Source organism: Hyperolius riggenbachi, chromosome 8 (genome assembly GCF_040937935.1).
Source record: "Hyperolius riggenbachi isolate aHypRig1 chromosome 8, aHypRig1.pri, whole genome shotgun sequence".
Lineage (NCBI taxonomy): Eukaryota > Metazoa > Chordata > Amphibia > Anura > Hyperoliidae > Hyperolius > Hyperolius riggenbachi.
In genome coordinates this window covers 273,541,528-273,558,151 of record NC_090653.1, presented here as the reverse complement: position 1 = coordinate 273,558,151, position 16,624 = coordinate 273,541,528, and the positions used below count along the sequence as shown (strand labels likewise).

At 45.5% G+C, this 16,624-nt stretch overlaps 1 protein-coding gene across 1 annotated transcript in view; it reads left to right on the top strand.

Annotated features, from left to right (window-relative positions):
- TTF1 (transcription termination factor 1) overlaps window positions 1-16,624 on the top strand; it is a 61,654-nt gene that overhangs the window by 11,813 nt on the left and 33,217 nt on the right. Inside the window, exons 3-7 of the mRNA XM_068248921.1 lie at window positions 985-2,329; window positions 8,187-8,350; window positions 9,666-9,848; window positions 11,660-11,738; window positions 15,966-16,096. Coding sequence (XP_068105022.1) covers window positions 985-2,329; window positions 8,187-8,350; window positions 9,666-9,848; window positions 11,660-11,738; window positions 15,966-16,096 — 1,902 coding nt within the window. The remainder of the gene's footprint in view (window positions 1-984; window positions 2,330-8,186; window positions 8,351-9,665; window positions 9,849-11,659; window positions 11,739-15,965; window positions 16,097-16,624) is intronic.

Here is a 16,624-nt window from a genome sequence, read left to right as displayed (position 1 = left end):
GGCAAAAAAAATTCCTTACCTGTGGACAGGCTCTGGATCCCACAGAGCCTTCCCTGTCTCCTCTTGCTTCCCTCGTTCCAACGTTGTCACCCCTGTTGTGTGTGTGTGTGTGTACTCAACCTATTGGTGGAATACACGTCTGAGAGTCCTCGGGAGGCTTTGGAAGCCCTTATGTACCCGTGTGTTTCCACGTCTTCAGAAGCACTCGGTGTTCACAAGAGCTTCCAAAGCCGCCAAGGTGGCAAATTAAATGGGATGACTGCGATGGAACGAGGGGTACAAGAGAGGACAGGGAAGGCTCTATTGGATCCAGAGCCTTCCATGTCCATAGGTAAGTATCTAACTTTTTACACTCGCCTTAATAAAACTTTTAGAAAAAAAATGCAAACTGTCTGTTAACATAAAAAAAAATGCTTTGCAAATGATATCCTCTGTCTAGGTTAATTTTTTCACTTTATTGACTCTTGGCAAAAAGTCTATAAAGTTATACACACGCTAAAGTATAGTCTTTCAAAACATTCGACAAACTACAGATTTTGCCAAAATGTAGCCCAGCGATGAGCGATCGATATCTGGCATTTTGCTAGATCCGTTTGGCGGATCAACTCATACGTGTTGGGCAGATATTGTGCTGTCTGCCTCGTGTGTACAATGTTATTTGAACTACGTTGTTCTACTGGATGCAGACATGTCGTGCATAATGTTGTTGCGTGTTCAGTATTTAGATGAGTTGGTCATTTGCAATATCAGCGTGCGGAAAGGACAAGTCTTTCCAAAGTCACTTCCGTGATATTGGCGATCTATTTTCACAGACGTTTGTATGCTTGGACCTTAAGATCTGCTTGAAAACATGATCCCAAGAATTAGATGTGCTTTGCATACACATCCTTTTAGAGCTGTGAGCCTTGTTTCAAGGCTTACATAAGCAATGGTCAGTAAAGTAGTACTGAAGGTGACAATGATGCAGTATTGTTTATTTTCTAGGTGATTCATTCCTTGAGCAAATCGACTCTGACAATAACCAAAGAAAAAAGAACAAAAAGAAACATCACCACAAAGATGCCACCATGGAGGACACCTTGTTTTCAGAGTACACCGGTTTAGAAGAGTCTGTGAATAAAAAGAAGAAAAAGAAAGATGAGAATTGTGAGGCAGTTGGCTCAGCAGACAATCTCTTAACACCTTCAACCGATATCTTTGGAGTGCTGGAGGAGTTGGCGGAACCAGACCAAGATAGTGGTTTTAATGATGGAAAAAGTCATAAGAAGCACAAGAAAAAGAAAAAAGAGGTGTTATCAGAGGAGGTTTTGGAAAAGGCAGAAGATGGAATGTTTGAAACTATCGGATCATCGGATGAAATTGGTCAACAAAGCCCACGCTTTAGACATAGATTTCCTGAACATAGTGATTTTAATGATGGAAAAAGCCATAAGAAGCACAAGAAAAAGAAGAAAAAAGAAGTGTTATTAGAGGAGGTCTTGGAAAATGCAGATGTAATGTTTGAAACTATCAAAATGCTTGCTTCAGAGGAGTATGCTGGTGTAGAAGCTTCTGCAAGAAAGAAGAAAAAGAAAAAACATAGACCTGAAGATGCTGAACTTGAAGAGGAAGTTGGGCTTAGTATGAATGGAGAGGAGAATGTTTGTATGTCTAGAAAGAAAGAGAAAACAAAAAAGAGGAAAAAGGAGGTGGTGTTGGAGGAGAATCCGGCAGACGTGGAAGGTGCAGAGCTTGAAACAGATGTTTGTAGGTCTGGAAAGAAAGAGAAGAAAAAGGTGTCAAATGATGTAGAAGTTTCAGTAACAAAGAAGACGACAATCCCTGAAGGTAATAACAATGCAACTGAAAACATCTATCAGCCACTTGAGCAAAGGAATAAGGTTGAGGTTCAGAAATCTTCTAAGAAGGCAAAGAGGCAAGATGAAGGTCTTCATGAAGCATCTGCTTTGGAAGACCCCATGTGCAGCAAGAACACAGATGAGAAAGGTTCTCTGAAACATAAGAGTAAAAAGAAACCTCGAAGTTCAGATAGCTTAACACAGACGGAAATTACTTTATTTTATGGAAAAATAAAAAAAGAGCACAGCCCACAGAGTATCAAAATCAATGACTCCATAGCAGAGGCATTGGACGATACAACAGAGGCTAGAGAACTTGAAAATAATGATTTAGGACCTGAAGCTGACATATCTCCTACACTCAGGAGACCTAGAGGAAAGCGAACTGATCGAATGGATATGGAGGTTCAGCAGTCAGATGAAAATGAAGGGAATTCAGTTGAAAGTTCTCAGACTGTCCCAAAGAAGGACCAGAAAGGAAAAGCGAGCAGGTAAGATACTTAAATTGTGTTTTAGGAGCGATGCATGCATTCAGGTGTGTTGCACTGTCGTGTGGGACTTATAAAGTGATATGTGGATACTTACCTGAGGAGAGGGAAGACTCTGGGTCCTGTAGAGCCTTCCTGTTCCTCTCACGGTTCCCTCGTTCCAACGCTGGCTTCCCCGTTCAAATCCTCCTTCGCGGGAGGCTTTGGTGTCTTCGTTAGCCAAGTGCTCCTGAAGACAAGCGGCTCCGTACTGCGAGTCCGCGAGAGAGGGCGCTCGCGCATGTGCAGCACGGAGTGGCCCCTTTTCGGGAGCACTTGGGCTTTCGGAGTCTTCCGAAGCCTCCCACAGCGGCAGAGAGCATGGGTCGGAGACTGCTAAGGGGGGGGACCAGGAGAGGAGTGGGAAGGCTCTATAGGACCCAGAGCCTCACCTCTCCTTGGGTAAGTATGTTTTGTTTACAGATTCATTTCAGACTCCCTTTTAAATTGCAGCGTACAGGGCTTAAATAGAACTGGAGATGAGCTATATGGAGGCTGAATTATTTAGGAAATCTTTTTTCCTTTTAAACAATGCACATTGGATGTCTGCCATACTAATCCACTTCCTCTAGCAGTTTTAGCCATAGACCCTAAACAAGCATCAGACATCTCTGACTCAAGTCTGACTGGATCAGCTGCATGCTTGTTTCAGGTGTGTGATTCACTCTGCTGAACCCCTAAACATCCGGACTGCCGGGCAACTGGTATTGTTTAAAAGGAAATCCATAATAATGCTGGGCAGCTAAAGTATCTTTTTTTTTTTTTCTAATTTAAGGGACGGCCCCAAATTATTCACTAAGCGCCGCTATAGCAGTAATTCTCATTGCGTTATCAGCGCAGCTCTGTGCCGAAATTTGCTTTCTCGCCAGTACGGTCCTATAGCTTCACCAGTATTAAACACTGGAATGTTTTAGAGAACTGCAATCTTGCTATTCCTGATCAGCAACAAACATTACTTTTTACAACTCCCTTATATTGTACTTGAAGCGAGAGGGATATGGAGGCTGACATTGATTTCCCTTTAAACAATGCAGATTGCCTGGCTGTCCTGCTGATCCTCTGCCTCTAGTACTCTTAGCCATAGACCCTGAACAGGCATGCCGATCAGATGTTTCTGACTGAAGTTTGACTGGATTAGCCACATGCTTGTTTCAGGTGAGTGATTTGTATACTACTGTAGCTGAAGAGATCACCAGGATTGCCAGGCAACTGGTATTGTTTAAAATGAACTAAATATGGCAGCCTCCATATCCCTCTTAGTTCAGGTTTCCTTTAACCAGCCCACAGGGTTGTTTATTTTTTTGCATCTGAGCAACTTTCACCTCCCATTCATTTGCCAATAACTTTATCACTACTCATCACAATGTATTGATCTATATCTTGTTTTTTCCACCACGAATTAGGATTTCTTTAGGTGGTACATTTTGCTAAGAATTTATTTTATTCTAAATCAATTTTAATAGGAAAATTAAGAAATAAATGGAAAAAAATAATTTTTCTCAGTTTTTGGCCATTATAGTTTGAAATGAATACATGCTACCGTAATTAAAACCCATGTATTTTATTTGTCCCGCTTATTACACCATTTAAATTATGTCCCTATCACAATGTATGGTGCCGATATTGTATTTGGAAATAAAGGTGCATTTTTTTCAATTTGCATCCATCACTATATACAAGCCTATAATTTAAAAACATTATATTAATATACTGCTTTGACATGCATATTTAAAAAGTTCAGACCCTTAGGTACATATTTTATTTTTTATTTTTTTGTAATTGTAATTAAAAAAAAAATATTAAAAATGTTATTTGGGTAACTTTTGGTGTGGAAGGTAAACAGCTAATTTTAAATGTAAAATAATGTATTTAATAAAAAATGGACGTGGGTGTGGTTTTACTATTTGGCCACAAGATCGATCTCACTTCCAGGAACAAGAATGAGGATGGGAAACCTTTTTTTGTACTCAGAAAGACCGCAGCCTCTGATAAGAGGCTGTCGGTTTTTCTGCGAGGGACTTTGATCAATGAATGGGATCTATAATCCCATTCATTGATCGCTGGGCTAACGGCCGGCGGCGGGAGCGTGCACGGCCGGCGTGAGCAAGTGCAGCCTATCTGGACGAGAATGTTCGTCCAGATAGGCTTAAGTGGTTAAGGGAATCTAGACTTCTTTCAGAAAAACTAAAAACACAATTGCTATCTGAGGTAGGTGATCTGAAAAAAATGGTGACAAAGTGTGTCAGTAGATGAACTGCTCACACTGTGAAAATGAAGTCTAGACATGCTATTCACAAATGTTCTGGTTGCAAAGAATCATATTTTGAATCGTCTGTCCTAGTAGCTGACTGCAGCCTCAAATTAAAAGTTTATTTTTTATAACCTTAAAGTACAGATCCGAGGAGAAAAAAAAAACAAGGTCTACTTACCTGGGGCTTCCTCCAGGCCCTGGCAGCCTATCTGTACCTCGCGGCAGCTCCGGTGTCCCGGGGCCCACTACGTTGCAGCCTCTGCGCGAGCACGCGGTTGCGAGTTTTGGCGCAGTACTTCTGCTCCTGTGCAGAATGCCCCAGGCCTGGCGAGGTTGGCATCTACAATGCAGGGGATCCCGGGACACCAGAGCTGCGGCAAGGAATAGATCGGCTGCTAGGGGCTGGAGGAAGACCCAGGCAAGAAGATATTGTTTTGATTTTTTTTGTCTCATTGGATGTGTCCTTTTAAAGCGTATCTTTATAATAAAGATGTTTTTAATCAAAGCAATAAAAAAAATTAAAGCAAACCTGATAAATACCAAACAGTGTTCTCCCCAGAATTTTTTTGCAGCCGGGTTGTATGAAAAAGTAGCCGGGTGGGATGAGAGAATGCAGGGCCATCGCTTCTCTGTGCAAATCTGCTTACAGCATAGGAGGCGGATGAGGAAGTGAGCCGATGACAGCCAGGTGCTCGCCAAAATTAGCCGGGTGGAGCACCCGGTTAAAAGAGCCTGGAGAGAACACTGCCAAAGTAGGTTCTTGGTTCTGCACCGTCTCAGGTTGAAGTTATTTGACCTGCTAGACCTTCACTACTTCTCGGGCAGCCTTTGGAATTACTCCAAAGACCATTCGAGGAGTCTTGAGTCGGATCAATTTTTGGTACTTGGAGTCAGTGCTTTCATTACCTGAGGAGTCTGGAGTTGGATGATTTTTGTACCACCTCCACAGCCCTACCAAAGACTAGTGCATACATACTGCGCATCTTTAGGAGCTACTTAGGTGTCATGCTCGTGCACTGTTGACCGTTCCACTACCGTGCGAGTCTCCTGAGTGCAGAGTCTAAGTGACCACGGGTCTTCACCAGAGCACCCCAGTGGGCAGCGGACTACTTAGCTGCCTAGTGCCCACCAGGTTGCACCCAGGAAGAACTCTAGCAGTGGTTCAGAGAACAGGTGATGCCTCGATGTGGAGGTTTGGTCAGAGAGGTCTGATACGGAGTTGAAACAGGAAGTAACTTATTGTAGACAGTAACAGAGGCATTATGATGATGAGATCTGGATTCAACTAGGTCCAGGCAGCAGGATTCAGTACAATGAACAATCCGGGGTCAGGGCATGCAGCAAGGTTCAACACCATAAACAATCCGAGGTCAGGGCAGGCAGCAGGGTTCAGCACGATAATCAATCCGAAGTCAGGGCAGGCAGCAGGGTTCAGCACGATAATCAATCCGAGGTCAGGGCAGGCAGAGATCAAGCAGTACCAAAGACAATCCGGGTCAGGGCTGGCAGCGAGCAGGAAGGTCCAGAAACAAGCTGAGGTCAAAACGAGGAGAGCAGATCGAGAAGGGTCAGAGGCAAGCCGGGTCAGCAACTGGAGAACTGGATACAAAGAGAGGCAGCAACAAGGCTAGGTGCACACAAGCTGACAATACGATCAGCGCAGAGTGCTGGAGGCAGGGGCCTTAAATACTGGAGCTGGGCTGGGCCGGCCCTCCGTTCAAACTGCGCGCCGCGCATGCGCACCCGCGATCGCAAAGAGCCGCGCGCGCAGCGCTCCCCGCACCGCGGCCACACTTCCGCACACGCCCCCAGCGGCAGACGGCAATCCACCTTCAGTGACGCGCGCGGACACTCAACTCCCCAGAGGCCAACCCGGAAGCACGGACCCGTCCTGGATCGCGGGAGCCCGACCATCCGTCTGCCAGCCACCCTGTTCGCCGATCGGGTCCCTTGGACCCGCAGCCAGTGGTAAGCCAGCAAAGCGACCCTGACATTAGGTGTGTATCAGACCTTAAGTGAGTTTCTTACATCAGGTTCCCTTAAAAGCGAAACCTTAGTCTGCATGTGCCTAGTAGAATCAGGGGTGCCTCTAGCCATTTTGTCACTCCAGGCAAGAAAACCTGTGGCGCGCCCTGTCGTACCGCCCCCAAACCCCCATCCCTCCCCCCTCCCGGAACCCCCCATACAAATAATCTTAATTTAGCAGCGTTTCACCAGAAATGACACTTCTTGTGGCAGCTTTTCACCATAAAATACATGTAGGCACAATGGGGGACAGAAAAAAGCTCAAAGGGGGAAGGAGGCGACACAGGGGGACAGTAGAAGGCACGAAAGGGGTATAGAAGGAGGCACAAAAGGGGGACAGAAGACTGCAGAGGGGGGATGTAAGGAGGCACAAGGAGACAGAAGAAGGTAGAGGTGGACAGACAGAGCCACAAAGAGACAGGAGTCACAGGGAGACAGAGGAATGTTCAGGGGACAGAGGTGGCACATGGGGACTGAAAAAGCACATGGAGACAGAAGGAGGCACAAAGGGAGGCAGAGTGGGACTGAAGGAGGAACAGGGGGGCAGAGGTAGGACAAGGGGACAAAGAAAGGGTAATGAGACATAAGGGGGCACAGGTGGACAGAAGGAGGCACAAAGGGGCACAGAAGGAGTCTGAGGTGGCACAGGGGGACAGAAGGAGGCACATGGAGACAGGATGACAAACAGGGGGTCAGACATGGGAAAAGAGACAGAAGGGGAAAGAAGGATGCACAAGGCACAGAGGTGGCAAGTAAACCTACAGGTGTGAGGCTTAGTCCAGTAACATGGCGCCCCCAGGACCAATGGCACTCCAGGCAATGGCCTGTACTGCCTATGCTTAAATGCTTCCCTGGGTAGAATAAAGCACTTGTGCACAAGTGTCCTCCTTCGACTGATCATGCTTGGACCTAACTGGTGCACACCTACTCAAGATGTCCTCCTCCACAGCCAGTAGGAAAGCCAGAAGTTAAAGAAGCACACTGCGGTGGAATGATGGGTTGGATAAGCATTTGGGAAGCTAAGCCTTTGGACCATCCAGAGGCTTACATTAACTGATTCTAAGCAGCCAGGCGTCTGGGTCAAATGCCTTTCTGCTGCTCGCTAGTGTCAGAACCCTTCGGTGAGGTTCGTCAAATGGGTCGCGTTTTGACCTTCGCAGGAGGACATTGAAGTGCCACGGTTAGCCAATCCTTGCCGCTACATGTAGTATCCAGGATGAACCGAGTCAACTGGATCGAACGCACTGCTTGCGCAAGCAACAGTAAATGATTGTGCCAGTGGCTGTCCATTCACTTGAATGGACAGTGCTTAAATTACGAGCGCCGCCAACGTTGTTAAAGGTCCATGTGAACCAGCGCTAACATCCAGAGGCTTCTAACTGCTTATTTTGTATGTAACATTTTACTTTTTAATTGAATTATGTGTACCGAAGTTCTAACATAAAAATTGCTTACCGGCACCTGATGCTGTTTGTCTGCCTGGCTGTAGAATGACAATGTGGCCAAAGCAAGTTTATAATGGTGCCCATACTCATGTCTTTAAAGTTCAAAGTCCAAGAGCGAAGCCACTGGAATTAACAGTCTGGTACGCACAAGAGACATGCAGCTGCTCGAAGAATACTTCCCGAACATAAGGTCTCTGTCATTGAAATCGGTCAAGGAACTTGTCAATGCTGAACTAGAGAGAATCAAGATGGCCAAGTCAAAGGGTAAGTCAGATAAAAGGCTGGTTAACATGGCTTACGTAACTGTGTATTTTGCGTAAAATGTGATAAAGATTAAAAAAAAAAACTGCAATTAGAAAAAAATAAACTGTTGTGACACGAATATAACACATTCATGTCCAGTAGAAATGTTAAAGGAGAACTTCAGCCTAAACAAACATACTGTCATCAAGTTACATTAGTTATGTTAATTACAATAGGTAATATAATCTCTTACGCACCCTGTTTTAAAAGAACAGGCAAATGTTTGTGCTTCATGGGGGCTGCCATCTTTGTCATGGGGGCAGCCATCTTTTTGGTTGAAAGGAGGTGACAAGGAGCATGAGACACAGTTCCAACTATCCTGTGTCCTGATTACCCCTCCCAGCTGCATGCGCTAGGCTTCAAATGTCAAATTCAAAATGTCAAAAAAAAAAAAAAAAAAAAAAAAAAAATGCACCAAAACAGCAGAACGAGAACAACAAAATCAGAAATCCCATCATGCTTTGCACAGCATCAGGGCAAAAAAGCCCGGGCAGTTTTTTTTCTGTGCAGCTAAAAATGAGGCTTGTAGAAGAGAAACAAAGGTCTGATGCTGTGAAACTGTTAAAGAAACACAAAGCCTTTTCAGTGCTGCTGAGTCGATTTTTAGTCCGGAGGTTCATTTTAAGGAGCCCATACATCTAGCGATCTAGATCAACCAAGAGACAGATCTCTCTCTGATCAGAAAGAGATCTGTTGGCTTCCCGTACGCCACAGGACGATTTCCGATCGATATCTGCATGAATTCTTTTGGGGAAATGGCATTGAGACACCGTCCTTTGGCTGCAACCCCCCGAATGTAATATGTTACCCTCCGTACCCGTGCATGAAGATACTTTGCTTGGCCGTTGTCTGCCATACTTCCGTATTGGTGCCTCACATGGCTGCTGGGGTTACAACACCTGGGACGCGTGCCTTGACGTCACACATGTACCCCACGTGCTATATGCCAGTAGTCACATGGGACCCGAATGCATTCGTACAGCGGACATTAGGTGATGGCCAGACAAATGGCATCAGGGGCCATATATAACACCTGGGAAGGACAGGGGCCGTGGGTTCAAACGCATTCAACGCTTGCGAAATTTCATTTGGTGGGAGAGGGGCAGAGAGCGGCAGTGTGGGGACACAGAGGCATGTCCGGAGGCAGAGAACATGCCTCTGTCCCACCTGTCCCCCCGAAGATCCACCTTGAGTTCTCTTTAAGGTGAAAAAAAAAACCCTCAATGAGGAAGTGGTTAATAAACCTGCTTCTTTTTTTGTGTTTTTTTTTGTTTAGGAATCCTGTTTAAAACTGGCAAATTTGACAGTGCAGAGGATGAACTGATAAAGAAAAATGTGAAAGACTTTTTAACTATGACTGGCCTGGAGTCAGGCGAGATGCTCTTTCACAGCTACAAGTTTCCTCAAAAAAAGGAGATTGAAAGCTTGAAGAAGAAGTACCACTTTCGGCTTCGTATTGGTAATGTATATAAATATAAATAAAGGCTTATTTGCCCATGTGTATGTAAACGGTATTTCCAGGAACAGAAATTGGACAGGATTGTTTTATCATGTGACCAGGGCTGAAGTTCAAATAAAATCTGTCAGGTCAAATAAATAACACGGATGCATACCTCGGTTGGGGGAAGCATCTGGATCCTAGTCAGGCCTCCCTGTCCCTCCGCTCCGGGCCTTGGCAGCCCGGAAAAAACAATAACCGGTGCCGCTGCGCGCAGGCACACTAGCGACCTACCGATCGGGCTTTATCGGAAATAGCCGAGCCAGATCAGGTCCGCTCTACTGCGCTGCCGCTGACGGCTCGCGCCTGCACAGTAGAAGGACCCGATCAGGCTCAGCTATTTCTGCTGGAGCCCGAGTGGAGACCAAACTTTCAGGGCTCTCAGTGTTGGACCGCCTCTGCTGAGGAGGATGGGGGAAGCCTCTTTAGGATCTAGAGCAGTGATGGCTAGCCTTGGCACTCCAGCTGTGACAAAACTACAAATCCCATCAGGCCTCTGCCTCCCCGAATTATGCTTAGAGCCTGTCAGAGTATTGCAATGCCTCGTGGGACTTGTAGTTCCACCACAGTTGGAGTGCCAAGGCTAGCCATCACTGATCTAGAGGCTTCCCCCTCCTAAGGTACGTACCCCCTAGGGGCACTTCTTCTCCCTTCGGTACACTTTAATCACTTATTTTAAGTGATTGATTTCATTATACATTTAATGTTTGTTGTTGTTTTTTTGTTATTTGAATTGCTATGTAAGGATTTTCTCTCCTTCTGCCTAACAACCAGCTAAACGCAGTAGAATGATGCATTGTTTGAGTTTACATTTTATATACCATAGCTGTGATTTTTTTATTGTAACGTCAGCAGCTCAGATACTTGCAAATGAGAGATTTGTTCATCATGACAATTTATTGCCATCAGTGAGAATGACTAATCAATTGGCTTCTGTGGTCTTTTTTTTGTCTCAATTTCAATGCCTGCTCAGCTCTTCATGTGACTTTTCCCAGAGATCTATCAAGCAGCAAGTTTTTTGGGTTTTTTTGCACAGCAGAGTCTGCAGTCAAAGCTGTTTTGATGCAAACCTGTGATGAGAAAGGGGTTAAAATCTGTATACTTTAGCTCAGTAGTAGGAAGCCTCTGGATGTTACAAAGGCTTCCCAGATTTTCTTCTACCCCTCTGCATCTGCCCTTCTTTCTGTGGCAGTGCTTGTGGTCAAGTTCAAGCTCATCTGTATTGGGCAGGTGCAAATAAGGTCTGCACATGCCCAGTAGATAGAAGCACTCGTGCACAGAGGGAAAAAGCCTTACAGGAGTGGCTTTGTTCTACTGGGCAAGTTTGTTCGTTGGGTACAGGTCTCAGATCTACGCAGGGTCCGTAAGCAGGGTAGTTTCTAGGCCATAGAGCTCCCGGGGCGAGGGTGTATAGATTGGGGGGGGGGGCGAATGCAGAGAACACAGCGCCCCCAAGATCAGGAGGTGCTGTTACCATGAGATGGGTCACTTAGGAGCAGAAAGCTCATGCGGTGCATGTGGATCCTGGTGGGGCGAGTTGACACTATCTGTACTCTCTGCGTGTGCGTGCCTTTGCTGCTGCGCCATGAATGATGCCCCGCCCACCCCTAGAAACAGGCATGTTCAGAGGCTAATCTTACGCCTGAGTTCCACTTTATGCATCTCTTCAGTCAGTCTGCAGAGTGTATCCTGAGTTCATTATTCCACTTATTTGGCAACTGCTAATTAACCTCTGAGTGGTCTCTGATCAATTTGTTTTGCTCCGTTTTCAGCTGAAGGATTGTATCGGACTACAAGAGCAGTTCATGAACGAGGTCAGAAGCTGTTTGATTCATCCAGTCATAAAACATGGTAAGTGATCAGTAGGATCTGACCAAGTTAAAGATGTGGACAAAGTTGTTATGGTGGCCAAACATCAGGTGACTTGGTGGCCGATCGACCATCCAATTCGATTATTATAATCAAATTGGATGAAAATTGATGCCGCCAAGTGCATGCCCGACTGACAAAGCGACCAATCATTGTCTCACGCATGCTGCAAGATGTCAGGCTGAAGTTGGTTGGTCGGGTATGCGGCGGCTGGTTTCGGAACGAGCGTCGAACCCCCCCACTGCCGCAATGTGTAAATGTGCCCCCACCCCTGTATGTGCATTTATACATTACCTGTCCAGTGTCAGCCTCCATGTGGTGTCTGTCCATCTTGCCAGGTTCTGCATACACGCTAGCGTTGCATAGCGCCTGACGCTTTGCGCCGCTAGCATGTATGAGTCTATGCGGCACCTGGCCAAATGGACCCAGCGTGGAGGCTGACATCGGGCAGGTAATGTATAAATGCACACACGGGAAAGGAAGGGGGTCATATTTATACATGGGGGGCAGCAGCGGGGCATGCATAGTCATGTTGCTAATGCAACTTTCCTTTATACTTAAATGTGAAATGGAATTACTGCTTAACCACTTAACGATGGCCTAACGCCCATAGGCGTCGGCGGGTCGTTAGTGGTATAGCATGGAACCGGCCGCTTCCATGCTAGTTCACGGAGACTGTCTCCGTGAACAGTGTGCGAGCCGCCGATCGCGGCTCGCACGCATAATGTAAACATCCGGGGAAGAAATCCCCCGCTGTTTACATCACACGGCGCTGCTGCGTAGCAGCGCCGTGATGTAGACCGGCGATCCCCGGCCTTTGATTGGCCGGGGATCGCCGGCATCTGATAGGCAGAAGCCTATCCTATCAGGCGCAGGACGGTTATCCGTCCTGCGCCGCTCACAGGGTAAGGGAGAGGGAAGGAAAGCCGGGGAGGGCGGAAAGCGCTGTGGAGGGGGGCTTTGAAGAGCCCCCCTCCCCCCCCCCCCCCGGAAAGTGCGGGCAGCCGGCGGCGATCAGACCCCCCCAGCAGGACATCCCCCTAGTGGGAAATAAAGGGGGGGAAGTCTGATCGCCCTGGCTATTTCCTGATCGGTGCTGCGGGCTGGAGAGTCCACGCAGCACCGATCAGAAGAAAATCCCGTGGTCCTTAAGTGGTTAATATGTGTGCACACGAGGTGCTGTATTTTTAATGAGAACAAGTGGGGGGGGGGGGGTTATTTGACCGAAGTATCCAGTTGAGAATCGGAGGGACCTATTTGACAGAAAGATCCAGTTGAGAATGGGAGGGACCTAAAGCCAACGAGCAGCTTCATGAGGCTTAAGCTACGTACACGCATAAGACAACGATCAGTCGTTGTGAACGACGAACAAACTTTTCATTGACGAAAGAACGACCTAAGTAAAGTTAGCTTTTAAAGGTGTGTAACGATCTGATCGTTAGAACGAACGTTACATCACATAAAGCAACTATTGCGCTTGCGCATAAAAATGAAAAGTTCCATGGAGAAATAGCGAAATGCGCATGTCAAGCCTAGTACGAATGACCGTTTCCAACGATGTACTACTTTTGCAAACGATCGTCCTTGGAAAAAATTCGCCAAGCTAGATCGTTCGTTTACAACGATCTAGCTCGTCCGTCGTTAGACTTAATGGTCGTTGGCTGCTTTTTTTTTAAACGATCGTCATTTGAAATGATCGGGGAACGATAGTTTCAAACGACTATAGTCGCATGTGTGTACGCACCTTAAAGTGAACCTCCGGACTAAAAATCTACTCAGCAGAACTGAAAAGGCTTGGTGTTTCTAGGGGCACTACAGCGAAAAACTGTAAAAATGTAAAATAGGTGAAAACTTATACAAATAAGAAGTACGTTTCACCAGAGTAAAATGAGCCATAAATTACTTTTCTCCTATAATGCTGTCACTTACAGTAGATAGTAGAAATCTGACAGAAGTAACAGGTTTTGGACTAGTCCATCTCTTCATAGGGGATTCTCAGCAAGGCTTTTATTCTTAATAATGATATTCCCTAAAAAGGATTTAAACAATGATGTTGGCCAACTTCCCTGTTCACTACACAGTTTTTTGGCAGTTGGACAAAGCAACTGCCATTCACTAAGTGCTTTTGAAAATAAATATATCCCTGAGAATCCCCTATAAAGAGATGGACTAGTCCAAAACCTGTCACTTCTGTCAGATTTCTACTACCTACTGTAAGTAACAGCAACATAGGAGAAAAGTAATTTATGGCTCATTTTACTATGGAAAAATGTACTTCTTATTTGTATATGTTTGCACATATTTTACATTTTACAGTTTTTCGCTGTAGTGCCCCTTTAACAGTTTCACAGCATCAGAACTTTGTTTGTCTTACCAAAGCATCATTTTTAGCTAAGCTCCACCCATCAAAAAAAAAGCCTGGGCTTTTTTTCCCTGATGCTGTGCAGAGCATGATGGGATTTCCTATGTTGTTGTTCACATTGCCTAGCAACTGGGAGGGGTGATCAGGACACAGGACAGTTGGAACTGTGTCTCATGCTCCCTGTCACCTCCTTTCAACCAAAAAGATGGCTGCCCCCATGAAATCAAACATTTGCCTGTTCTTTTAAAACAGTGTGGGTAAGAGATTATATTACCTATCTATTTGAATTAAAATAACTAACGTAACTTAATGACAGTATGTTTGTTTAGGCTGTGTTAGAATTTAAGTAGGCCTCAGATACTTGGCCTGAGTTTAGGTAAAAAGGCTTGTCCGCAGAGTATGTCTTTTACATAAATAGAGTTTCTTGTGATGCAGGCAGAGGCATCTTAGTGTCTGCTTGAATAAACAAGCAGATACTGAGAACATCAGAGAACATGTTCCTGAAAGAAGGCCACAGGCCTACACTGACCTCAACACGTACACCACAAGAACAATCAACATAGACCATGTTTACCAAAATACCAGATTCCAGTAAGTAAAGGAAAGGTGACATTGAATATTAATCGAGTAGGTGGGTATTATGACACCACGAGGGGGCTCAACCAATAGTCTGGTCTAGGATGGCGAAGATGATGTCACATTTAACTCTTTCCTTGTCGGTATTAAAACCCGGGTGGGCGATCGGAGCTCACTCTGCTTCTTACTTTCACACTAGCTCTAAATGCTGACTGGAACCTCTAAGTATTTTCATTCTATATGTAATCTGATATAATGTATGCTGTACATAGGTAGTCTAGTGTAACGTAGTTTAGAAAGAAGGTACCTGATTGACTTCAGCAGGAAGTTTAATCAAGAAGCTTGTAACGCAACATGAAGATTGGCGTGGCTAGGATATGATGAACTGTATCTATCTGTATTTCTGTTTCCTGAATAAATAACGTGAATATTGAAGAAGCCTGAGAAAGTCTATCTCCTGCTTGCTGTGATGAGTCGTGTGTGCAACTCTTGCTGATGAGTTGCTGGTGCCGGAAAAAGGTGATTAGAACAGTTTATAACAGGCTGGAGTTCCTCTTTAAGGCTGAGGTAATCTAGCCAATCATGGGGTACATGCAATTTTTATTCTTCCGATTCAGGGGTAGATTAAACCTTCTTCAGCTGAGCTCAAACACCTGTGTGTACTATATTGATTACCTGTGTGGGATTTGGTTGTGCAAGTGGTATACACAGCGTTCTCCCCAGAATTTTTTTCCAGCTGGGTGGCATGAAATAGTAGCCGGGTGGCATGAAAAAGTAGCCGGGTGGGGCGAAAGGAGAAAATGCAGGGCCTGTGCTTCTATGAGCAATTATGCTTACAGCATAGGAGGAGGTGAGTCGATGACAGCCGGGTGGTCACCAAAACTAGCCGGGTGGAGCACCCGGCTAAAAGAGCCTGGGGAGAACACTGGGTATACATGTAATAAAGGTGCAGGGTAAAGCTGAAAAAGTCTCACCCTGCTCCTGCAAAAGACCCGGCGGCATTACTATTCCCCCTCCAGGCCAAATTGCTCGGTTTTTTATAGTAATTTGGCCACCGTCTTTTGACGGCACCCAAATGACTAACTGAGCGCCGTTCTAGCCGTAATTCACATTATGGCCTATGTCGACACCGGCTGCACCCAAAGTTCCAGCGCCAGTTTGCCTAACACGGTGCAAGTGATGGTTTTCAGGTGAAAGGACTGCGAGTCATCTGTCTGATCAATCAGCCTGTCTGAGTGAGACTAAGTTTTTGTTGTTGTTCTGTGTTCCAGTTTTACTGTGAAGGAAATAAAGAAGCTGAAGAAGCACATCCGCGAACATGGAAACAGCTGGACTACTATCGGGGTTTTAACTGGCAGAACTAATAGAAACGTCCAGTTAAAAGCCTCACTTCTCAGGCATAGTAAGTAATTCAGGCGAATGCTCAACATGCATTAGTTGTAAAGAAGTGGGGGAGCTGGTATGTAGGCGGGAAAAGCCACCTTGAGGCCTCATTGACATTGCGTTCCGATCACGGTTGCGTTTGCGCTGGGTGTTTTTTTTTTTAGGCGGTTTTTCCCTCCCTTCCCGGCGTTTTCTGTGAGTTGGGCAGTGTTTTTGTAAACGCTTTTTCAGAACGATTCCGTTTTTTTTACTCCCTGACGTCAGTCAGAAGTGAACTCTTTGATCTGGAAAAGAATAAATACAATGTATTTATTCTTGAAAACGTGAAAGCAATCGCTGCACAAAGCGATTTTGGGAGCGTTTTGCGTTTCTCCTATACTTTCCATTGAGGCAAATCGCCTCAAAAATGGACCATGCAGCTCAAATCAGAACGGGCAAGCGAGCGGCATGCCCCAATGAGAACTATCTCATTGGAAAGCATGGTGTCATAGTATGGTGTGGGATAGTTGTTGTCACAAACACACAAGTATAATTCTTCATCTGCCCC